General features: G+C 43.5%; 2 protein-coding genes across 2 annotated transcripts; both read left to right on the top strand.

The window, feature by feature from the left end:
* Positions 1 to 13,183: 13,183 nt before the first annotated feature.
* On the top strand, positions 13,184 to 14,052 carry LOC132891027 (C-C motif chemokine 17-like). The gene is made up of 3 exons (XM_060928471.1): positions 13,184 to 13,291; positions 13,676 to 13,802; positions 13,943 to 14,052. Exons 1-3 carry the CDS (start codon positions 13,222 to 13,224, stop codon positions 13,995 to 13,997), a joined length of 252 nt encoding a protein of 83 aa, XP_060784454.1. The 5' UTR covers positions 13,184 to 13,221; the 3' UTR covers positions 13,998 to 14,052.
* Positions 14,053 to 15,651: 1,599 nt separating this feature from the next.
* On the top strand, positions 15,652 to 16,571 carry LOC132889960 (C-C motif chemokine 14-like). Its single transcript, XM_060926764.1, has 3 exons — positions 15,652 to 15,721; positions 16,233 to 16,359; positions 16,499 to 16,571. Exons 1-3 carry the CDS (start codon positions 15,652 to 15,654, stop codon positions 16,569 to 16,571), a joined length of 270 nt encoding a protein of 89 aa, XP_060782747.1.
* Positions 16,572 to 23,734: the final 7,163 nt, after the last annotated feature.

Here is a 23,734-nt window from a genome sequence, read left to right as displayed (position 1 = left end):
TCCTCCCACTCAGACTTCCAGCGATAATAATCCCTCATCTCACCAGAGAATGTGGGCAATCGTGCTCGTTGAAGGCTGATTTGGGGCTTGGAATTACTGTCTACTTGGGCTGGTCTTGGGCTGCTTTGCCGGGAGGGTGGCTGAGTGTTTATAATTGACACCCCGACATTCATACGGGGCTTTATCTTTGTATCGACTGACAGGTCAGGAAGGGAGAGGAAGGAAGGATCCTTTATTCGATCAGCAGCGATGTCTCCATCCACTCCTTTTCTTCCTCCACTCCTCAGCTCTTCTGCTTCGTCTTCCTCCAACTTGTCACACAATACCAGGACTCGCTTTTTCAGTCCACCATAACACATTTGCAGGTCCAAGGACTTTGGTCCCGGAATCAGCTCTTCCCACTCCATCAGCATGTGTCCAAGCTCCGCAATCTCACGGTCCAGGACTCTGTTCCTCAGTCTGCGGTCCTTGAACGAGTCTTGAGAACTGATTTCCTCCTCCTCGGCTTGTGCGACAGCAGACTCAGCCACTCTGACTTGTTTGAAAAATGCCTCCTCAGCGTAATTATTCCAGAAAGTCTCTTGAGTGGTCCTTTTAACTTCCAGGAAGCGATTTTCACACTCCTGGGTCTTTTTCTCAATCTCATTTGCACATGCTTCAGCCTCTTCACCAGGGGTTTCCCGTAGAACTTCTACATACTCATACCCCGCGTCAGTGACTCTTGAGAAGTCAGCTTTGAAACTTTTCCATTCTTTAATCGTTTCAGTTGACTCCAATAGTCCTGGCTTGGTGAGTGCGTTGGCCCTCTTGGTGAATACTGCTTGTGCTCTTGAACGTGCACTTTTAAATTTATCCAAGTCTGCCATTTTACTTGAACTCCTTTTATGTTGACCGGGGAGCTAACTGTTGCCACCAATGGGCCTTTAGAACTCCTTTATCCTCGTCAATGGGCTATGTAGTCAGTGGCAGGGCTGGACGATGGTGCAGGCAGGCACAGGAGTGACAGGCTGGCTATTCCACAAGCAAATAATTGAGTCCTTTTTGAATCAGTCCCAGGGATTAATTTGCTGCACTTCCTCCGGTGCAGTGGGCGTCGGTTTATAACTGTTCGGTTCTTCCTGATTTTCCCACCGAACAGGGCATCAAAAGAGCACACTGGAAGGTTATAACTTGTCTTTGGTTTATTTTTTATTTGTCCACAATTTGCTTCAGTAGCTGTATATGCAACAGTATTTGGCAGTACAGTACATTAGTGGCAGTACAGCAGCAGCATTTGGCAGGTTATAAACCGGTGCCGTGTAGCTCTCTTGACAAGGTGGCAATACCGACTTTGTGCGCACTCCAACTTTTATACATTCTAAAATTCATTGGATACAAACCAGCCTATGAGGATTTACCAGCTCCAAACACTTTAACAAGGTAAGTAAGAAAGTCCTCTCCACTCATTGCATCCAATTGCTTTAATTGATTGCCCAACTTGACTCCTCCTACTCACTAGTGACTTAACAGACGCAACACTGTGGGACTCCTCGATGATGCCCATTTCGAGCATGGCCTCGAGTTCTTCCCGAACCACCTTTTTTTTGTGTTCGGGCAGTCTGTAAGGGCTGCTGCGCACTACTACCCCCGGGGGCGTCTCAGTGTGGTGTTCTATGAGGTGGGTGCAGCTGGGCAGGGGCGAGAACATGTCAGAAAATTCTGTTTGCAACTGGGCGACCTCCGCGAGTTGGGTCGGGGAGAGGTGGGCTCCACAGGGGACCGGAGCGGTGGGCGATGTCAATTTTCCTTTTTGAACCTCCGGCCCCAGCTCCGCCTTCTCTGGAACCACCGACACCAATGCCACAGGGACCTCCTTGCTCCAAAGTTTTAACAGATTGAGGTGGTAAATCTGTAACACCCCGCCTCTGTCCATTCGCCTCACCTCATAGTCGACGTCCCCGACTCGCCATGTGACCTCAAAGGGTCCTTGCCACCTGGAGATTAATTTGGAGCTCGATGTGGGGAACAACACGAGTACTTTATCTCCCAGTGTGAACTCCCTAAGGTGCATGCCCTTGTTGTACAGACAGACTTGACATTCTTGGGCCTGCCGCAAATTCTCCTGGGTTAAGTGTGTGAGGGTGTGGAGTTTGGCGGCAGGTTGATAATGTACTGAATTTCATTTTTACTTATTGAAGGTCCCTCCTCCCAATTTTCATGCAGCACATCTAGAATGCCATGTGGCTTATGCCCGTATAATAATTTGAACGGGGAGAACCCCGTGGAGGCTTGTGGGACCTCTCGCACTGCGAATAACAGGGGCTCGAGCCATTTATCCCAGTTGCGTGCATCCTCGCTTACAATTTTTTTAATTATGTTTTTGAGGATGCGATTGAACCATTCGACTAAGCCATCCATTTGTGGGTGATAAATGCTGGTGCGGATAGGCTTAATTCCCAGTAACCCATACAGTTTGTGCAGTGTGCATGACATAAATGCAGTGCCTTGATCAGTCAGAATCTCTTTGGGGATTCCGACTCGGGAGATGACGTGGAAGTGTGCTTCTGCAATACTGCGTGCTGAGATATTGCGATGAGGCACTGCTTCCGGATATCACGTTGCATAGTCCACCAGAACTAAAATAAAGTGATATCCTTGTGTTGACCGATCTAATGGCACCGATGAGATCCATCACAATTCTTTCGAATGGGGTCTTGATTAATGGCAGAGGGTGCAAAGGCACTTTTGGAATGGCCGCTGGATTTACTAACTGGCATTCGTGGCACGCTGTACACCACCTACGGACATCGCCGCGAATCCCTGGCCAATAGAACAGGCCCATTATTCAGGCTAGTGTCTTATCCTGCCCCAAGTGTCCAGCCATGGGATTAAAGTGAGCCGCCTGGAATACAAGTTCCCGGCGGCTCTTTGGGATCAAAAGCTGAGTTATTGGTTCCTCCCGGAAGTTGGGCGACGAATTGTTCCAGCACCACCAGGTTGATGATTCCCTCGGCGTCGTGGTTGTCGGTCCTCAGCCACCGCCGGCAGGTGTCCCGGAGCTGCTGGCCAAACGCGAACGGCTGGCCGACCTTCTCCAAGCGCAGCGCGTGGAAGCACTGACGCTGCTGTTCCTGTGTGCGCCCCACATGTTGGAGGACGGCCCTGCGGAGGTCGGCATAGACCAGCCGGCTGTCGGCGGGGAGCTGTAGCATGGCCAGCTGTGCCTCACCCGTTAGTAGGGGGAGGAGGTGCGCCGCGTGCTGCTCCACTGGCCAACCCCACGCCTCTGCTGCCTGGTCAAAAAGAGCGAGGAAGGCTTTGGGGTCGTCCTGCGGACCCCTCTTCGTTAGGGTGAGGTGGGGAGGGTCCATGCCGGTAATGATGACGGACCCTGCCGATGCGAGCAGGTGCTGGAACGCCTGGCGATCTTCCTGCTGTGCCAGCACCAGGGCTTCGAACCGTTGTTCTTGCTCCTTCCGGAGGGCGACCAGCGCCTGGTACTGGCTCTGTTGGGCTGTGGCGAGTGCATGGACCAGGTTCTTGAAGGGGGAGGACTCTATGGGGCTGTTCTCTTCTTTACTCCGAGTCCTGGGTTTCGGAACCACTGTAGCAAGAGTTCTAGGTGGGTGGAGCACAGAAGCACGGCAGGCCAGAACTGAGTTCTAACAACTCTTTTATTTAGCTTTTCAGCTTTTATATTCACTCTCACATGCACGCACACAAGCATCCAGGTTGGGGGAGAGCTCCCTTCCTCTGCTCTCCCTCTCCTTTATAGGGCACGGTCACTGGGGAAGACACACAAACACAGGTTAATTCCCATCACGTGTAGTGATTCTGCCACTTACCTTCCCTAACTCCGCCTTCCCTTCACAGACTGACGCTTGACCACGCCCCTGCTGCCACATTTACATTCCCCACAGCACTAATGCTAAGGAAACACTCTGTGTACTGTATGGTGAGATCAGTGAACTGTAGAATGCTCACCCTGATGGACTGTTTATTATCACTGGAGATTTCAACCATGTGAATCTCAGGTCAGTGCTCCCTAAATTTCATCAATATGTGGACTTTGTAATGAGAGGGGCAAACACACTGGATCTTGTTTACACAAAAATACAAACATTCCCAGGGCAACTCCCCCACCCCCACTTCAGCTACTCAGACATATCTCTTTTATGCTAATTCCAGCATACAGACTGCTCATCAGACTCTCCAAAGCAGTTCTAAGGCAGGTGAAAACCTGGCCAGAAGGAGCCATCTCTGCTCTCCAGGACTGTGTTGAGAGAACTGACTGGGACATGTTTAGGGAGGCTGCAACCAATGGCGACTGCATTAACTTACTGGAGTACACAGCATCAGTGACCAGCTACATCAACAAGTGCATTGATGATGTTTCTGTCTCTAAGACCATCACCACTCACCCCAACCAGATGCAGTGGATTACTGCAGAGGCGTGTGCTCTACTGAGGACCTGAGATACTGCCTTCAGAGCCTGTGACAGAGCGGCCCTAAGAGCAGTGAGGGCCAAACTGTCTTGGCCCATCAGAGCAGCAATGCACGCATACTCCCAGAGAATCCACAGCTACTTCAAGGACAGCAGAGACACACAGAGCAAGTGGCAGGGCATCCAGGTCATCACAAACTACAGGACAACAGCACCTGCCTGTGACAATGATGCCTCCCTTCCAGATGCGCTGAACAGCTTCTATACACAGTTTGAGGCACAGAACCGTGTGGCAGCAAGGAAGACCATCCCTCCTCCCAATGACCATGGTGCCATGTCTGACCACAGCCGATGTGAGGAAAACTCTATGCATAGTCGACCCACAGAAGTCTGCTGGATCAGACAACATCCCCGGTGAAGTGCTCAGAGAATGTGCGGAACAGCTGGCAGATGTTCTCACTGCCATCTTCAACATCTCCCTGAGCAACGCCATCATTTCTAAGTGCTTCAAGACCACTACCACTGTCCCCATGCTGAAGATGTCTTCAGTGTCCTGCCTCAATGGCTACCATCTTGTTGCACTCACACCCATCATTATAAATTCACATTGACAGATTGATGAGGATATTATGTTGCCATCTGTTTGCTTTTTCCTGAATGTTCAACATAACTTTGTGTTGATGATATGTTATGTTAAGATAACATCAATAAAGAATTGTTTTGTTTGGAATTGAATGTGTTTTTTGTTTTTTAAGATTCTTGTACATCTTATGAAGAATATTAAAAATCCTTGAAGATCTTGGCAATAATTTCAAAGATGCTTCAAGATCTTTTAAGGATCTTTGTTGAAATCCTCAGCAAAGTCCCTCACAAAGAACTTTACAGATTCTTGAAGATCTTGGCAAGAACTTTGAAGATCTTGACAAGAATTCAAAAGATTCTTGAAGATCTTCAAAAAATGATTGAAGATTCTTGCAGAAACTTGAAGATCTTGAAAATAACTTTGAAGATCCTTGTAGATCCTTGAAGATCTTGGCAGGAAAATTGAAGATCCTTGTAGATCTTGGCAAGAAGTTAAAATATTTTTGTAAATCCTTGAAGTTAAAGTCCTTCCCGTGGCCTGTGGCACCGATCTCCATAACCCTTGGCCTCTCGCCTATTACATAGCTAGGGTTACAGTGGGGGGGGGTTAGTCCTCTGGTAACCACAAAAGTTTAACTCCCCACTCACATCTGTATTGCAGCATGCCTTGCCAGATGGTAGTAGGTACCATTTTTATGATGGTCTTTGGTATGACCCAACCGTGAATAGAACTCACGATCTCCCGAGCAAAAGGCAGACACACTACCACTAGGCCACTAGCCGGTTTAGAGCCTTGAAGAGCTTGCTAAGAATTCTAAAGATGCTTCAAGATCTTTTGAGGATCTTTGTTGAGATCCTCAGCAGGATCCTCAAAGTCTGTCACAAAGAATTTTATGGATTCTTGAAGATTCCTGAAAGACTTTCATCCAGCCATCCTTATCAAATTCTTATGAGGCATAATTATGTAAATTTCAATCTATTTCCATCCTTGCCAATACCACTGAATTTGGATCGTTAAAAAAAATTGAAAGATCCTCATTAGATCCTTGAGGAGCTTAAAAGATCCTCACAAAGATCTTGTAGAGACCTTGACAAGGATCCTTATAAGATCCTGATTAAATCCTTCAAGATTCCAGTTAAGATCCTTATAAGATCCTGAAAAGGATCCATTCAAAATCTTTGAAGGATACTTGTTAAATCTTTGAGGATCTTGGAGGAACTTTGCAAAGATCTTGTGAAGATTTGGACAAAGATCCTGATCAAATCTTCAAGGATCCTAGCAAAGGTCTTAACAGGATCCTTAGAAGGATCCTTGTAATATCTTTGAAAGATCCTTGTTGAATCTTTGAGGATCTTAAAGAATCCTTGCAAAGATCTTTGTGGAGATCATTATTATGATCTTTTTAGGATCCTTAAAAAATCTTTGTCAAATCCTTGAGGATCAGCACAAATGATTTTGCATATGAAGATCTTTGAAGATCTTTCCAAGATCCTTTAAGGATCCTATAAAGAACCTTATCTTTAAGGATCTTTGGCAGTTCCTTGACAATCCTCATGGATCCCTAAAGATCCTGTGAGGTTTTTCACCAGGGTGAACACCTCCCTCTGCAACTGGATCCTGGATTTCATGACTGAGAGGCCTCAATCAGTTATTATTATTATTAGCAAAATTTCCAGCACCACCAAACTGAGCACTCCCTCCCAGGGGTGTGTGCTCAGTCCACTGCTGTTCACTCTGCTGACTCATGACTGTGCAACAACTCACAGTTTGAATCACATCAACAAGTTTGCTGATGACACGACTGTGGTGGGTCTCATCGGTAAGAACATCTAATCAGCATACAGAGAGGAGGTGCAACAGCTTTCGGACTGGTGCAGAGTCAAAAACCTGTCTCTGAATGTGGACAAAACAAAAGAGATGGTTGTTGACTTCAGAAGAACACGGAGTTACCACTCTCCACTGAACACCGATGGCTCACTCATGGAGAACATAAAGAGCACTGAATTCCTTGGTGTTCATCTGGCAGAGGACCTCACCTGGTCCCTCAACACCAGCTCCGTGTCCAAGAAAGCCCAGCAGCACTATTACTTCCTATGGAGGCTGAGGAAAACCCATCTCCCATTACCCATCCTCACAATATTCTACAGAGGGATTATTGAGAGCATTCTGAGCAGCTCCATCATGGTCTGGTTTGAGAATTGCACCGTCTCAGATTGCAAGACCGTACAGTGGGTAGTGAGGACAGCTGAGAAGATCATCATAGACTATTTTCTCTCCATCACGGACATTACACTACACGCTGCATCCGCTAAGCCACCGGCATCATGGCTCACCCCACACACCCTTTACACAATCTCTTCACCTTCCTGCCATCTGGAAAGAGGTACGGAAGCATTCGGGCCTTCACAGCCAGACTCTGTAACAGTTTCTTCCTACATGCTATCAGACTCCTCAACGCTGAGGGAGTGGACTGATACACACTCGGACTGTTGAACACACCACTCACACTGCAGTCTTTGCACAGTGGACAATAATGGACTATTGCTTTACAATGTTTACAATGTCTCTCACACACACAAAATTTACATTTATTGATTCCCTTTTCATATCCTACCTCAATATGCACACTCAACTCTGCACCTTATATTGTTTGTGTCTGCACTTTATGTTGTTTGTGTCATTTATTGTCTGCAATGTTGGTCTCTTTACATTCTTGCACTTTATAATATATTGTAGATTGCAGTCCTGTAATGTTTAATGGAGCACCATGGTCCTGGAGAAACGTTGCTTCATTTTAACTGTGCACTTTACCAAGTGCATACAGTGGTGCTTGAAAGTTTGTGAACCCTTTAGAATTTTCTATATTTCTGCATAAATATGACCTAAAACATCATCAGATTTTCACACGTCCTAAAAGTAAATAAAGAGAACCCAGTTAAACAAATGAGACAAAAATATTATACTTGGTCATTTATTTATTGAGGAAAATGATCCAATATTACATATCCGTGAGTGGCAAAAGTATGTGAACCTCACGGGCGATTGCTCTAAGACAGGGGTGGCCAACCAGTTGGAGACCAAGAGCCACATTTTTTACTGCATTACCGCAAAGAGCCACATCATACACATGGGCACACGAACATCACCCATCTCTTCCTCTCTCTCTCACACACACACACCCCTCTGCTCAGCCAGATTAATAGTAAATGTCACACACCAACATATTTACTCCTACAGTACTAAGACCACAGGCTGAGGCCAGTCATTTTTAACAATGAACATTGTGTGCACTTACTATGCATGCTGCTTAGTGGGACTCATGGCATTACCAAAAAAAAGCCACACCATACACATGACCACACATGAACATCGCCCCCCTCGCTCTCTCTCTCTCTCTCTCTCTCACAGACGCACACGCTCACGCACCTCTGCTCAGCCAGATTAATAGTAAATGTCACATGCCAACATGAGAGAAATTTACTCCTTCAGTCAGTACTAATACCACAGGCCAGTCATTTACAGCAATCAATATTGTGTGCACTTACTATGCATGTTGCTTAGTGGGACTTCTGACATTCCTTGCCTTGAACAATCCTCTTCAAATCTGGCTTGTATTCCGTCGTTGCCACTCGAAGCAGTTCTTTCACATGGGTGTCAGTCAGAACAGAACGATGCTTTGACTTCACATGTTTCATGGTAGAGAACACAGACTCGCAGACGTATGTTGACCCAAACATTGACAGTATCTTAAGCGCAGCCCATTTCACATTCGGGTATTTTTCCAATGGCACACTTTTCCAAAACTCAATGGTGCCTTCCCTCAAAACAGGTTTCAGTTGGTCTTCCTCACGAAGATCGATCATCTCCAACTCAGCCGCAGCCTCATCTGTGACAAGCAGGGCTTTCAAACAGTCCGTCTCCGCATCGAATGGGTCGACGAGGAACGTAATCTGTGGCCTTTTCAGTTGTATATCACGGAACCGGGTTACAAAGCTTTCGTGCAGGTTTTCAATTAGTGTTGCATATCTGGCTCCTTGCTTATTCAGGGAGGCGGGAAGCTTTGAAATGAGCTAATGACGACTGACATATAAGGCAGAATGGCTTGCCATTACGTTCAACAAAAAAGTATAAACTCTCCTACTCTGTTAAAAATGTCCTATGTTCGTCTTCATATTTTAGTTTTGCTGTGCATTTTTTCATTGCCATTTTGAAAGGCTACTTGACACAAGATACACCTTGCCCAAAAACTTAGCGATAAAGGCTACATTCACACTGCAGGCTGAAGTGACTCAAATCCGATCTTTTCGCCCATATGTGACCTGTATCCGATCTTTTATTGACAATATGAACGACACAGATCCGATTTTTTCAAATCCGACCCAGGCCGTTTGGATATGTGGTCCTAATTCCGATTCCTATCCGATCTTTTCATATGCGACTTCAGTCTGAACCGCCAGGTCGCATTCATCCGACTTACACGTCATCAACAAGCCACAAACGTCACTATTCTGCGCTGAAGTAGGCGGCGGGTCTCTCAAAAAAGTTACAACAACATGGCGCATAATCACGGGCGCAGATAGAGGGTGGGACGAGTCATATTTAAATTCACCTCGTTCGGTCCCCCCTACTTATAGGGAGGAAAAAACATCTATGCTGTCTTTCTTTGCATAAGGCAAACCTCACGGAAAAATCAAAAGACTAATTACCATTCGGTTTATTGAGGTGCACAGCAGTGTATACATAGTTGCAACAACTCACATAAAACAAAACAAAGACTGATATTCGGTTGGTTGAGCTGCGCAGACTGCACAGGTTGCGAGCTCGAGCTTGGTTGCTATGGTTACTAACAACAAGTTTGACAGGCATATCGGGGTTGGGGTTGGTTTGCTGGCAGCTTTGTCCCCCCCCCCAGTTTTTTGTCCCCCCCAGTTCAAAAAACGTATCTGCGCCCCTGCGCATGACATCAATGCGAGGGACGCTTCGGGCTGTGAAGGTTCTGAATCTTCTCAATGGAAGGACGCAGAGGTTAGGGAGCTGATTTCCATTTGGGGGGATGCAGCTATTCAAGCTAGATTGGATGGGTCATACCGCAACCGGGCGGTTTTACTTCCGTAAACACTGGCCGTGCTCATTGCGTGTGACGTCGTCGTATCCTGCAGTGCGCATGCGGAACACTTTTAGGTCGCTTTTCGTTCATACTGAGGATCACATACAAGTCGCATATATTTGTTAATGTGAACGACCTCACAAAAAAATCGGAATTGAGCATTAAGCCTTGCAGTGTGAACGTAGCGTATCTCACGCACATGCGCATTTGACATGACCTGAAAATACCGTAACATACCCAAGCAAAGCGAAGATGCATTTGACGAAAATACCATACTGAAACCAAGCAAAGCGCACACGCACATAAAAAAAAACAAAAACACAAACTTTGATATGAACGTAAGAGCCGCATGACACCAGGCAAAGAGCCGCATGCGGCTCGCGAGCCGCGGGTTGGCCACCCCCGCTCTAAGACAACGAGGGAGGCTCAGCCTCCTCTAAAAATGCCCTTATAATTTTAATGTGTGCGTGAGTTTCTCCCCCTCGTGACAGCGCGATGCAGCGCAGCCTCAGTGGGCTTCAATGGCATTGGGAGCTCTGCGCTTTTCAATCTCAAAATGCAAGATGATTATTGGACAAATATTGCGAAAATGCCCGCCTACGGACTCCCACGGACTCCCAGCCTCAGTGGACTTCAATGGCATTTGGGAGCTCTGCGCTTTTCAATCTCAAAATGCAAGACGGTTATTGGACAAATACTGCGAAAACGCCCGCCCACGGACTCCCAGCCTCACATGGGAGGGACATGGCAGTTTCCGCGAGGAGACTGGTGATTGGTGAAAGCGGCCGGATATTTTCTTTGATTGATAGCTCGTTTCAACTATAGACAGGCAGCGGTACAGTGTTGCCAGATTGGGGGTTTCCCGCTCAATTGAGCGGTTTTAAGTGCATATTAGCGGGTTTTGAACATATTTTGGGCTGGATAATGTCAGCAGTATCTGGCAACATCAGTTCAGTCCCATGCGGAATCGCAAGTGCTGTGGTGTATTGTAAGAGATCAGCTTACATTTCGATTTCATTCATTACATACGGTTTCTACCAGCTTTTTTAGTTTGTATATATTTTCATTGTAAATAAAGTGTAAATATAGTGTTGTCAAGTTTGCTATCTTAGTTCCAGAAGTTTCGTTTATTTGAGTGACTGAACTTGAACTTGAGGGGGCTAGTCAGCTAGCAAGAAAGCTGCGCACGGATGCCAAGCATTGCTGATTTAATTTTGGCGAAGCCATTTGCCAGTCTTCCTTTCGAGGAAAAAATTAAAGAGCAGGATAGACCAACGCCTCAAACTGACTTGGTGAAAAAGGTAGGGAATAATACTCGTTCCTTTCAGCTCTCCTGGTACGAGAAATAGGCTACTTTAGTAATATGTCATGGATGGACCAAAAATATAGAATCTATTTAAAATGTTTATGCTGAGTATATTATATTGGAATATATATTTTTCTGGATATGAATTAAACACCGCTACAATTTGGAAAACATTTTTAAACAAAAACATTTCACACTACAGACCTGGATTAAAAGTGAAGGGTTATCAAAATTGTCAATAAAACATTTCTCAGTCAAAATAAGTAAAATATAGGGAAAGTGTCATTGAATGAAATGTGTGGCACCCAGCTCTACTGCTGAGGTTCCTGACAAAGAGCTGCTTTCAATAATGATCACTTTTTAAACAACATGCCACAATTTTAAAATATAAAATGTTAAAATATACCCCCCCCCCCCCCCCCAACACCACCATCATGTATATTGGACAGTAGGCTAATGGGCCAAAAGAACCTGTTATTTCACAGTTTGTGACCCTGCCAACAATCAGCCAGATCAGAGGCAAGAGTATGGGCAAAATTGATGTTTTTTCTTTTAAAATCTGGAAATATTGTAACCGACCAGCCTCCCCTGTTTGAAAGACTACCAGCCACCACTGGTGAACCTCTAGGATTAGCAGTTAATTTGAAGGTGAAATTAGAGTCAGGTGTTTTCAATCAATGGGATGACAATCAGGTGTGAGTGGGCACCCTGTTTTATTTAAAGAACAGGGATCTATCAAAGTCTGATTTCAAAACACGTTTGCGGAAGTGTATCATGGCACGAACAAAGGAGATTTCTGAGGACCTCAGAAAAAGTGTTGTTGATGCTCATCATGCTGGAAAAGGTTACAAAACCGTCTCTAAAGAGTTTGGACTCCACCACAACAGGGTGGCAGGGCACTGACTTCAGCAGTTAAGGGTGGTAGTGTGATGACCTCGGTGACCTTGGTCATCGCTCCAGAGCACTGGAATGATGACCTCACCAGAATCAGTAAACGCAGACAGCATGACATCAGTGAAATAGAGAGGCGGGGCAACTACTTCCTTGCCAGAGTCAGGAGGCGACTGGACAGGACATGAGGGGTATTGGGCCTGGGCTTGGGCCACGCTGAATATGATTAAAAATTAGGTAAATTATTTATTTACATCAACATTATTTAAAAAGTGTAGTTAAGATGTGGGTGTGGCTAAATTATTATGGTACACAGTACATGCAGCACAAATCGAGCAGTGAGTGCAGATTGGGTACCCACAGGGTGAAAGTACTACATGCATGAATTTTTCTGAGATGCTCTTGAGATGAGAGTGTGTGTGTGTGTGTGTGTGTGTTACTGTGCACAGTGTTTAGTCATGAACATAGCTTTATCAACCATAAGCACACCACTGAGTGAATCATCTGAGTAATTAAACATGAATAAATGCAGGAATGTTATTTAACAGATACATGAACAATGTGAGCTAAAGTTGGAGAAAAATTATAATTTTATTATTTTGAAAGTATGTATTTATATACCATGGATTCAGAAAGTATCACCTTTTGTATGAAAATATAAGCTGTATTAATGTATTAATGTGTTTAATATTTAAGGGGTAAGAGATGGATCAGTCGTTATCTTCTCGATAAACTGTAGAGCTTGAGTAGAGGAAGTGGTGAGTTGATTAGATGTGTGTAGAGGTACGGGGGGTGGAGGGGAAACCAGACTTAGATGGTTTAAAATCAAGCTATACTGCTAAAGTCAATATCAAAAGCAAATTTGATGTTCGAGAGAGAATAGATCAGATCTTCACACAACTGCTGAGAACATGAAGATGAATCGTGTGTTTTTGGTCCTGGGCTTCGTCCTGATCATGGGGCTCTACTCAGACGCTCAGCGTGAGTTTAATACATACATTTTATGTAGCAGTACAACACTTACATAAGAAGTAGAAGTAAATATGTACTGTATAAACTACACACACAAACAATTTTTATTTGGTATTAACTGATGTATAAAACTTATTAATGTTCCACCTTCAAAGTGACTTATAGAGGATACACGTAACACGTAACATGCAATGTGTCTAAAAAACATATCTGAGTTTCTGGGATTATTATTATTATTATTATTATTATTATTATTATTATCAGTAGTAGTAGTAAGATCACATCAAAACTTGTTCATTAACTAAAGATCTGAAAGATGGATTATTTTTATATGACATTTATTTTATAATGAGTTTCTGTTTGACTAAAACACCTCATCTGTGTCTCACTCAGCTTTAGTTTTTGAATGGAACGGAGTGCTGAGAGACTGCTGTTTTGACTTTTTCACTGGCAAAATTCCTCCCGAAAAGATCCTGAAGGTTACAAAGACAGACCCGCGCTGTCCAAAGAAAGGCTTCATGTGAGTATCTGACAATTCCACATGGATTACTGTTTTATTCCATGATTTTAATTTTTATAAAAGTGAAATTAAATCCATTTCTAAATGAGATGAGAGTAGATGAGATTGTGTTGATGTGTGTGTTTATGTGTGTTTTTCAGTGTTACTACTCCTAAGTTCCCCAGCCTGTGTGTTCATAAAGACGCCATCGAATGAAAAGCTTAAAGCATCTTAATGCTGCAACTGAGATGCAACACACACCATTTACTATGATGCTTATGGATGTTACTAATGCTTAATGTGATTCAGATTCAAATAAAGTTATAACGCACCCCTGAGTGAACTGCATGATTTATTAACAAAAAACATTAATGTGAGAAAATGTCTGAAAATAAACTTGTGAATATTTGATCAGTGTGATACGCTGCCCTGTGATTCAGCATGAGCAGCTGTGGTTGGCTGGTTTCCCGTGTCTCAGACGTAGCACTTCAGCATAACATGAACTGTGGCTTGTGAAATGCATTGTGACCCAAACACACACACACTCATACATTTCTAAGCCTTTTAGCACTGGAGTATACAGTATATGTTGGCACACACCATCATATTGTATTTTGGTTTCTAGATAAGATAAGATACATTTGCATGTAAAATTCATTCCATTTATTGGTTTTACTCAAGGACTAAAAAGAGCATTTGATTCGTATTGTGATGTTCAGGTGGTGAAGATGCAGGAAACAGTTGTGTGAGATCAGCTTGTATTTTAGTGAGGGCAGTCCAAATATCATCAGCAAAATTCACAGCATGGGTCAGATCACATTCAGACAACACACACTTAGAACAGAAGCACAGACCAAGGAGGGGAATTCATGACAGAATCCTGAACCCCCCTCCTCTGTAAGGTGCTTCTCCCAAAGTGTTCCAAAAGTGTCAAACCAGGGGGTCTTGGGCCCCTGGACAGAATGTCCACAATTTACCAGGGTTCCCAGGGCAGATGTGGCACAGAAATTGTGACAGCAGAGTGATGGAACAGGGCGGCAGGGCACTGACTTCAGCAGTGAAGGGTGGTGGTGTGATGACCTCGGTGACCTCGGTCATCGCTCCAAAGCACTGGAGTGACGACCTCGCCAGAGTCAGGAAGCAGAGAGAGCATGACATCAGTGAAGTAGAGAGACGGGGCAACTACTTCCTTCCCAGAGTCAGGAGGCAACTGGACAGAACATGAGGGGTATCGGGCCTGGGCTTGGGCCACGCTGCTGAATACAATTAAAAATTAGGTAAAATATTTATTACACTTCAACGTTATTCAAAAAGTGTAGCGGAGATGTGGGTGTGGTTAAATTATTATGGTACACAGTTGAGATGAGAGCGTGTGTGTGTGTGTGTGTGTGTGTTACTGTGCACACTGTTTAGTCATGAACATAGCTTTTTATCAACCATAAGCACACCACTGAGTGAATCATCTGAGTAATTAAACATGAATAAATGCAGGAATGTTATTTAACAGATACATGAACAATGTGAGCTAAAGTTGGAGAAAAATTATAATTTTATTATTTTTAACGTATGTATTTATATTACCATGGATTCAGAAAGTATCACCTTTGTACTTAAATGTAAGCTGTATTAATGTATTAATGTGTTTAATATTTAAGGGGTAAGAGATGGATCAGTCGTTATCTTCTAGATAAACTGTAGAGCTTGAGTAGAGGAAGTGGTGGGTTGATTAGATGTGTGTAGCGGTACGGGGGGTGGAGGGGAAACCGGATTTAGATGGTTTAAAATCAAGCTATACCGCTGAACTCAATATCAAAAGCAAATTTGATGTTCGAGAGAGAAGAGATCAGATCTTCACACAACTGCTGAGAACATGAAGATGAGTTCTGTGTTTTTGGTCCTGGGCTTCGTCCTGATCATGGGGCTCTACTCAGACGCTCAGCGTGAGTTTAATACACACATTTTATGTAGCAGTACAACAGTTACATAAGAAGTAGAAGTAAATATGTACAGTATAAACTACACACACACACACACACACACACACTTTTTATTTGGTATTAACTGATGTATAATACTTATTAATGTTCCACCTTCAGAGTGACTTATAGAGGATATGGACTTGATAAGTGGTTACTCAGTGTATATACTGTAAAGCAACAATGATTACTGTGAAATAAAAATGTGTTCTACACGGGAACAATGCGTAACACGTAACATGCAATGCGTCTAAAAACATATCTGAGTTTCCGGGATGAATAAAAATTATTATTATTATTATTATTATTATTATTATTATTATTATTATTATTAGCAGTAGTAGTAAGATCACATCAAATCTTGTTCATTAACTAAAGATCTGAAAGATGGATTATTTTTATATGACATTTATGCACATTTATTTTATTATGAGTTTCTATTTGACTATCTTCACCTCATCTGTCTTTCACTCAGCTGAAGGTGTTAAAAATTTCACAGAGCCTACAGAATGCTGTTCTGAGTTTTTCACTGGCAAAATTCCTCCTGAAGAGATCCTGAATATTACAAAGACAGATTCACAGTGTCCACAGCAAGGCTTCATGTGAGTATCTGACAATTTCACATGGATTACTGTTTTATTCCATGATTTTAATTTTTAAAAAGTGAAATTAAATCCATTTCTAAATGAGATGAGAGTAGATGAGATTGTGTTGATGTGTGTGTTTATGTGTGTTTTTCAGTGTTACTACTCCTAAGTTCCCCAGACTGTGTGTTCATGAAGTTCAGGGACGTGAGTTTAATACACACATTTGATGGAGCTGTATGTTACGACTTGTAGCATCAGCCACATAAAGTTTTAATTATTGATCAGTAGCATAAAATAGTATCTATTGTCTCAGACATTTATTTATATTTCATATTAAAACGTCTATGTAAATTAATAGATAGAAAGCCTGGCCAGGCGCTGAACGTTCTTTTGCCTTCAGTTTAAGAGATATGGGCGTTTAGAAGAGAAATTCAGGGCGAGCATGAGCCTCGGAAGTCTATAGGGTTTTTCCCTGTCACTGTCACACGCACACACCTTCTCACTCCCTATCCTATGGCTATAGTCCCTTTAAATCACATGCTCATTGTTTGAACAGAGGCATGGATGGGGGTAGATGGAAGCCGGCGCGCAAACATTCTGATATCCTCCAGAATTCTTTAATAGTCCGAAATAAATCGAAGGCTACATGTTGATGGATTATTTTGTTCTTCTACGCCCTTTTTGAGGAATGTACTGCCGGACTTTCACGGACTTAACCCTTTGATGGAAAACATATGCACACCCCTTCTAATGCACAACATGGGTCAAAAATGACCCGCATTCATTTTCCAGGTTATTTCATGCTGACTGAGTTTTTCTTTGCTCTATCTTTTGAAATCAATTTCTTTTATGATTGAATATTCCAAGTATTCTTTAAATATCTTGTTTTTAATTACCACAAATTATTAATTTATTTTTTTCTTTCCTACTTTATGACCAAAAATACTTTTTATATTATTACACATGGGTCATCCAAGTGTGATTTAAAATTAAATGTCTTAATACTATAATAATAATTTGTTTCAAGTAATTACTTTAGCAGTGAATGGGGCCAGTTATTTATTTATTAACTGTGTAGTTAGCTAAGACAACTACAATAAAATTAGCTAACTAAAGTAGAATATGTCAACAGCTCGGTAGCTAATAGTAACTTTCTGACAAGTAATCTACTCACTCTCAAGGTAACCTAAACATAATCAATTTTTTTCTAAGGTAATGTTAGAACAATTGAAAAACATTACTTCCATGTATTAGATGGGCAAAGGGCGCTGTGCTGAGCTGTGAAATGTCTGACACAAGCACAATTCACAGTTCCCACCAAACGCTGGAGTAAATGCATGCGGGTCGGTTCTGACCCATGTGTGTAAACTTGATGTAGAATTACAAAAGCTGTGCTTGTTCATAACTTAAGAAAGGAAAAATAAAAATGATGATTTGTGCTAAACAAAAGCAAGATAATTTACTGCATATTTGGAAAAGTAAATGATAAAATGAATTTATTTCAAAAGTATATCATAGAAACACTCAGCCATACATGAAATAACCTGGAAAATGAATGCAGGTCATTTTTGACCCATGTTGTGCATTAGAAGGGTAGTGATACAAAAAGGGTTTTTATTCAAAAAGTAAGAAAGGAAAAAATAAAATAAGGATGTATGATAATCAAAAACAAGTTAATCGAGGAATACCTTGAATACTGAATGATGGAATTAATTTATTGCAAAGATATATGTCATGATATGTGTAATTCTACCTCCTACCACAAGGTGTCAGTAGCGTTCCTTATTAATGAATGGTTAACATTGTACACAGAGGAGATTTAGCACAGACATGATTCAGTGAAGATGCATGTAAATATGTTTCGTGTTTAATAAAATACAAAATGCTAAACAACGTTCTTTTATTTCAAAATGAAGAACAAAACATGGTACCAGGAGTGAACAAAGTAAACTGAGTGAGGCTACGGTTCGGAAAGCTAACTGCAACGCCAAGAAATCGATGATGATGATGGAGTTGAAAACACCGGAGCACCTGAAGTTGACCGGGAATGTCGACAGCAATTGGCGCACTTTTCAGCAGCAGTTTCGGCTCTACATCGAAGCAATGGGGCTGGACTCGAAACTGGACACCAGAAAGGTAGCTTTACTGCTAACTATAGCTGGGCCACAAGCCATTGAAGTATACAATACTTTCGTTTATCAGGAGGGAGAAGACCGTTTAAAGTTGGACACTGTGCTAGCCAAGTTCGAAGCTCATTGTTCTCGTAAGAAAAACGAGACATACGAGAGATATGTATTCCGTTCGAGGCTGCAACAGCCAGGAGAAAGTTTTGATAGTTTTGTCACAGACCTCAAGATAAAGGCACAGTCATGCAATTTCGGCACTCTCAAAGACTCAATGATCAGGGATCAGATCGTGTTTGGCATCGAAGATAAGAAGGTTAGGGAAAGACTGCTAAGAGAAACTGAACTGAAGTTAGAAGAAGCAGTGAAGATTTGCCATGCTAGCGAACTTAGCAAAAAGCACGTACGGACGTTCAGTGAAGCAGCAACTGGCAGCGTGAATGTGAGAGAAACAGCAGACGTTGGTGTTGTGTCCAAGCTACACAATGCTCGTCAAGGAAAGGGTAGCGGACAGAAAACGGGGCAGTTCCAGTGCAAATGATGCGGCACACAGCACAAGCCAAGAGAATGTCCTGCCTTCGGTAAACAATGCAGCAACTGCCAGGGCAAGAACCACTTCGCCAAACAGTGTTTTTCAAAAAGAAAAGAGAAACAGAAAGGAAAATCGGTGAATGTCGTGGAAGATCCGGATTCAGATGACACATTCTTTGTTGGCATGGTGAACTGTGAAAAAGAACCAAAAGCACAGATAAACGCTGTTAAAGCAGACAAATGGATAGCACCACTGCAAATAAATGGGACTATAATCACACTGAAGCTGGACACTGGCGCAAAAACAAACTTAATCAGTATGTCAGATGTGAAGGCAATGAGAGAAAAACCAAAAATACAGAAGAAAACACTCACACTGACAGACTACAATGGACAGAGCATCGAGTGCTTAGGCACATGCAAGCTGAAAGTCACAGTCAAGGATCAAGTGCATCACCTGCTCTTCTCAGTTGTTCCCGAAGGACTTGATTCACTGCTGGGGGACAAAGCCTGTGAAAGTCTGGAGCTTGTGAAAAGAGTGTATCGGATCAACACCAGCATAACTGACGCACCTGACTCTGTTGACGCGATTGTGCAGAACTTCTCCGACGTCTTCAGAGGTTTTGGTGTGCTGCCATTCACATACAAAATTCAGCTGAAAGACAACGCACAGCCAGTTGTACATGCTGCAAGAAGAGTTCCACTGGCACTCATGGACAGTTTGAAAAAAGAACTGGAGCGGATGACAGCGCTTGGTGTGATAAAGAAGATAGAAGAGCCGACAGAGTGGGTCAATTCCATGGTCTGTGTGAAGAAAAAGAGTGGAGAGTTGAGGATATGCATGGATCCGAAAAGACCTCAATGAAAACATCAAGCGTGAATACTATCAAATACCCAAGCGAGAGGAGATCACCAGCGAGATGGCAGGTGCCAGATACTTCTCCAAACTTGATGCGTCACAAGGTTTTTGGCAATTTAGGCTGGATGAGAGTAAGTGCCAAGCTGTGTACGTTCAATACACCCTTTGGACGATATTGCTTTCAGAAGCTCATCTCATTATCTGTAGCCGCTTTATCCTGTTCTACAGGGTCGCAGGCAAGCTGGAGCCTATCCCAGCTGACTACGGGTGAAAGGTGGGGTACACCCTGGACAAGTCGCCATGTCATCACAGGGCTGACACATAGACACAGACAACCATTCACACTCACATTCACACCTACGGTCAATTTAGAGTCACCAGTTAACCTAACCTGCATGTCTTTGGACTGTGGGGGAAACCAGAGCACCCGGAGGAAACCCACGCGGACACAGGGAGAACATGCAAACTCCACACAGAAAGGCCCTCGCCGGCCACGGGGCTCGAACCCGGACCTTCTTGCTGTGAGGCGACAGCGCTAACCACTACACCACCGTGCCGCTCCACTTTCAGAAGCTGCCCTTTGGAATTATATCCGCCTCTGAGATCTTTCATAGGGCAATGGAACACATAATCGAAGGCCTGGATGGAGTAAGAGCCTATGTGAATGACATAATCATATGGGGGTCCACAATCCAGCAGCACAATCAGAGACTGACCAATGTCCTGGAGCGAATACAGAAGAATAGATTAAAGCTCAACAAAAACAAATGCCAGTTCGCTGCTCAAGAGATCGTGTTCCTGGGTGACAAGCTCTCAGCTCAGGGCATACAGCCAGATGAAGAAAAGATCAACGCCATACTGAACATGCCAAAACCCACAGACAAAGCAGGCGTCCTACGCATCATGGGAATGGTAAACTTCATCGGGAAATTCATACCCAACCTCTCAGCAAAGACAACTTACCTGCGTGAACTCCTCCACAAAGACAACAACTTCGACTGGACAGTCAACCATGAGCGCAAGTGAGAAAAGCTCAAAGATGCACTCCCTGCCACACCTGTGCTGACATTCTTTGACCCAACCAAGAGAATCAAGATGTCTACAGATGCTTCGAAAGATGGAATCGGTGCAGTACTACTACAAGCTGAAGGTGAGCACTGGAAACCTGTAGCATATGCATCCAGGTCTATGACAGAGACTGAGCGCAAATATGCACAAATTGAGAAAGAGTGTCTCGGATTAGTGTTTGGCCTTAAGAAGTTTCACAGCTACATATATGGCCTACCCACCTTCACTGTAGAGACTGACCATCGTCCACTCGTAGCAATCATGAAGAAGAACTTAAATGAAATGTCACCAAGGATATGAAGATGCAGAGGTATGACATTGAGCTCATCTACACACCTGGCAAACACCTCATTCTCGCTGATGCATTGTCAAGAGCACCTGTAAAGGGTTGTGCGAGCACAACCGAAGAGGATGTCCAGGTGCACGTCAACACGGTGTCTGCAATGCTTCCTGTATCCGACACCAAGACCAGCCAGATCATCAATGAGACAGCGAGAGATCCAGAACTACAGCGCGTGATGGAGAACATGTGGAATGGATGGGCTGCAGGATCATGTCCACAGTTCTACCACGTCAGAGGTGAGCTGAGTGTAGTTCATGGACTTTTGTTAAAACAAAACAGAATAGTCATTCCAAGTACGCTCAGACAAGAGCTACTGCAGAGAATTCATGAAGGACACCTAGGTGTCGAAAAATGTAAAAGAAGGGCGAGAGAGACGGTGTTCTGGCCTGGACTTAACAAAGACATTGACAACATGATAAGCAGATGTGGGACATGCCAGAAATATAGAAACAAACAAACAAAAGAACCAATGACTATAACTGATGTGCCAACAGCACCGTGGCACAAAGTGGGAATGGACTTGTTCCACCTGAAAGGAAAGGACTACTTAGTAGTCATTGACTATTTCTCAAATTACCCCGAGATGGCATTACTCTCAAGTACATCGTCCAACTGTGTCATTACACATAGCAAATCCATCTTCGCCAGACATGGCATTCCACATACAGTAATGAGTGACAATGGACCATGCTTCAGTAGCAAAGAGTGGCAAGACTTCGCAAAAGTCTATGATTTCAAGCATGTCACATCTAGCCCTCTGTATACACAGTTTAATGGCAAAGCTGAGAAAGGCGTTCACATCCTCAAGCAGCTGTTGAAGAAGGCTTCAGATAGTGACTCTGATCCTTACCTGGCTCTACTGAGCTATAGAGCATCACCTCTGGAGTGTGGGCTGTCACCTGCTGAGCTGCTGATGAAAAGAAAGCTCCGAACAACACTTCCAACCTCATCTCATCTCATTATCTCTAGCCGCTTTATCCTTCTACAGGGTCGCAGGCAAGCTGGAGCCTATCCCAGCTGACTACGGGCGAAAGGCGGGGTACACCCTGGACAAGTCGCCAGGTCATCACAGGGCTGACACATAGACACAGACAACCATTCACACTCACATTCACACCTACGGTCAATTTAGAGTCACCAGTTAACCTAACCTGCATGTCTTTGGACTGTGGGGGAAACCGGAGCACCCGGAGGAAACCCACGCGGACACGGGGAGAACATGCAAACTCCGCACAGAAAGGCCCTCGCCGGCCATGGGGCTCGAACCCAGGACCTTCTTGCTGTGAGGCGACAGCGCTAACCACTACACCACTGTGCCGCCCCACTTCCAACCTGTTCAAAGCAAAAGAAACACCTTAAGCTGGAACAAAAGTTGAAACATCAGAAAATGAAACAAAAGACTTTCTATGACAGAACAGCAAAGCAGCTTCCACCACTGTCCAGGGATGACGCAGTCAGGATTGAAAGTCCTGAAGGATGGACGACGAAAGCCACTGTTCTTCAAGAGGTCGCTCCACAATCCTACACCGTGAGAAGGCCAGAAGGACAGATCATCAGACAAAATCGGCGCAGTCTCCTGAAGACACCAGCGACACCAGAGACTGTTCCAGACCAAGAGCTCAGTCAAGCACAAGCTGAGTCTGAGTCCAACTCTACACACACTACACACTGCAACACAGACACACACACACTGAAAATCTAACCAATGCATTTATTCCAGGTGAAACGGCGACAAGAAGATCCACAAGAACAATCAAGAAACCTGAAAGACTTGACCTGCAAAAAAAAAAAAAAAAAAAAAAGAGTTAATGAGCTTTGTTATATGTTGTGTGTTATGGTTACATTAATGCTCAAGTTAGTCACAGTAATTTGCCATTGTGATTTACAGAAGCTGAGTACTGAGAAGTGAGTTATGCAAGTTGAATGAAAAGTTATCTAAGGTAAATGGTTAAAAAAACCTGACACCTGTAATACATTTAATTTGGTGAGTACTTTAAAGAAAGGGGGATGTCATGATATGTGTAATTCTACCTCATACCACAAGGTGTCAGTAGCGTTCCTTATTAGTGAATGGTTAACATTGTACACAAAGGAGATTTAGCACAGACATGATTCAGTGAAGACGCATGTAAATATGTTCCGTGTTTAATAAAATACAAAATGCTAAACAACGTTATTTTATTTCAAAATGAAGAACAAAACAATATAGAAGATAAAACTCAGCCGGGTCACTTTTGACCCATGTTTTGCATCAAAGGGTTAAAAGGGAGAGCACAGGTGTTGCCGTAACGAGCTCCCCAGCCACGCCTACAAGCGATCACAGCAGCAGCGATGAGAGTCGTCACACTGTACAACAATAGTTAGATATAAAAGTATAAGTAAACATGGACAGTATAAACTACACACACACACACACTTTATTTGGTATTAACTGATGTATAATACTTATTAATGTTCCACCTTCAG

This window comes from Neoarius graeffei, chromosome 8, assembly GCF_027579695.1.
Source record: "Neoarius graeffei isolate fNeoGra1 chromosome 8, fNeoGra1.pri, whole genome shotgun sequence".
NCBI classification, from domain to species: domain Eukaryota; kingdom Metazoa; phylum Chordata; class Actinopteri; order Siluriformes; family Ariidae; genus Neoarius; species Neoarius graeffei.
This window is presented reverse-complemented; position numbering and strand designations above follow the sequence as displayed.

Coding starts and splice junctions, on each gene's coding strand:
- LOC132891027 (XM_060928471.1), top strand. CDS start 13,222: ATGAAGATGAATCGTGTGTTTTTGGTCCTGGGCTTCGTCCTGATCATG. Junction 13,292..13,675: donor GCTCTACTCAGACGCTCAGC/GTGAGTTTAATA, acceptor TGTCTCACTCAG/CTTTAGTTTTTGAATGGAAC. Junction 13,803..13,942: donor TGTCCAAAGAAAGGCTTCAT/GTGAGTATCTGA, acceptor TGTGTTTTTCAG/TGTTACTACTCCTAAGTTCC.
- LOC132889960 (XM_060926764.1), top strand. CDS start 15,652: ATGAAGATGAGTTCTGTGTTTTTGGTCCTGGGCTTCGTCCTGATCATG. Junction 15,722..16,232: donor GCTCTACTCAGACGCTCAGC/GTGAGTTTAATA, acceptor TCTTTCACTCAG/CTGAAGGTGTTAAAAATTTC. Junction 16,360..16,498: donor TGTCCACAGCAAGGCTTCAT/GTGAGTATCTGA, acceptor TGTGTTTTTCAG/TGTTACTACTCCTAAGTTCC.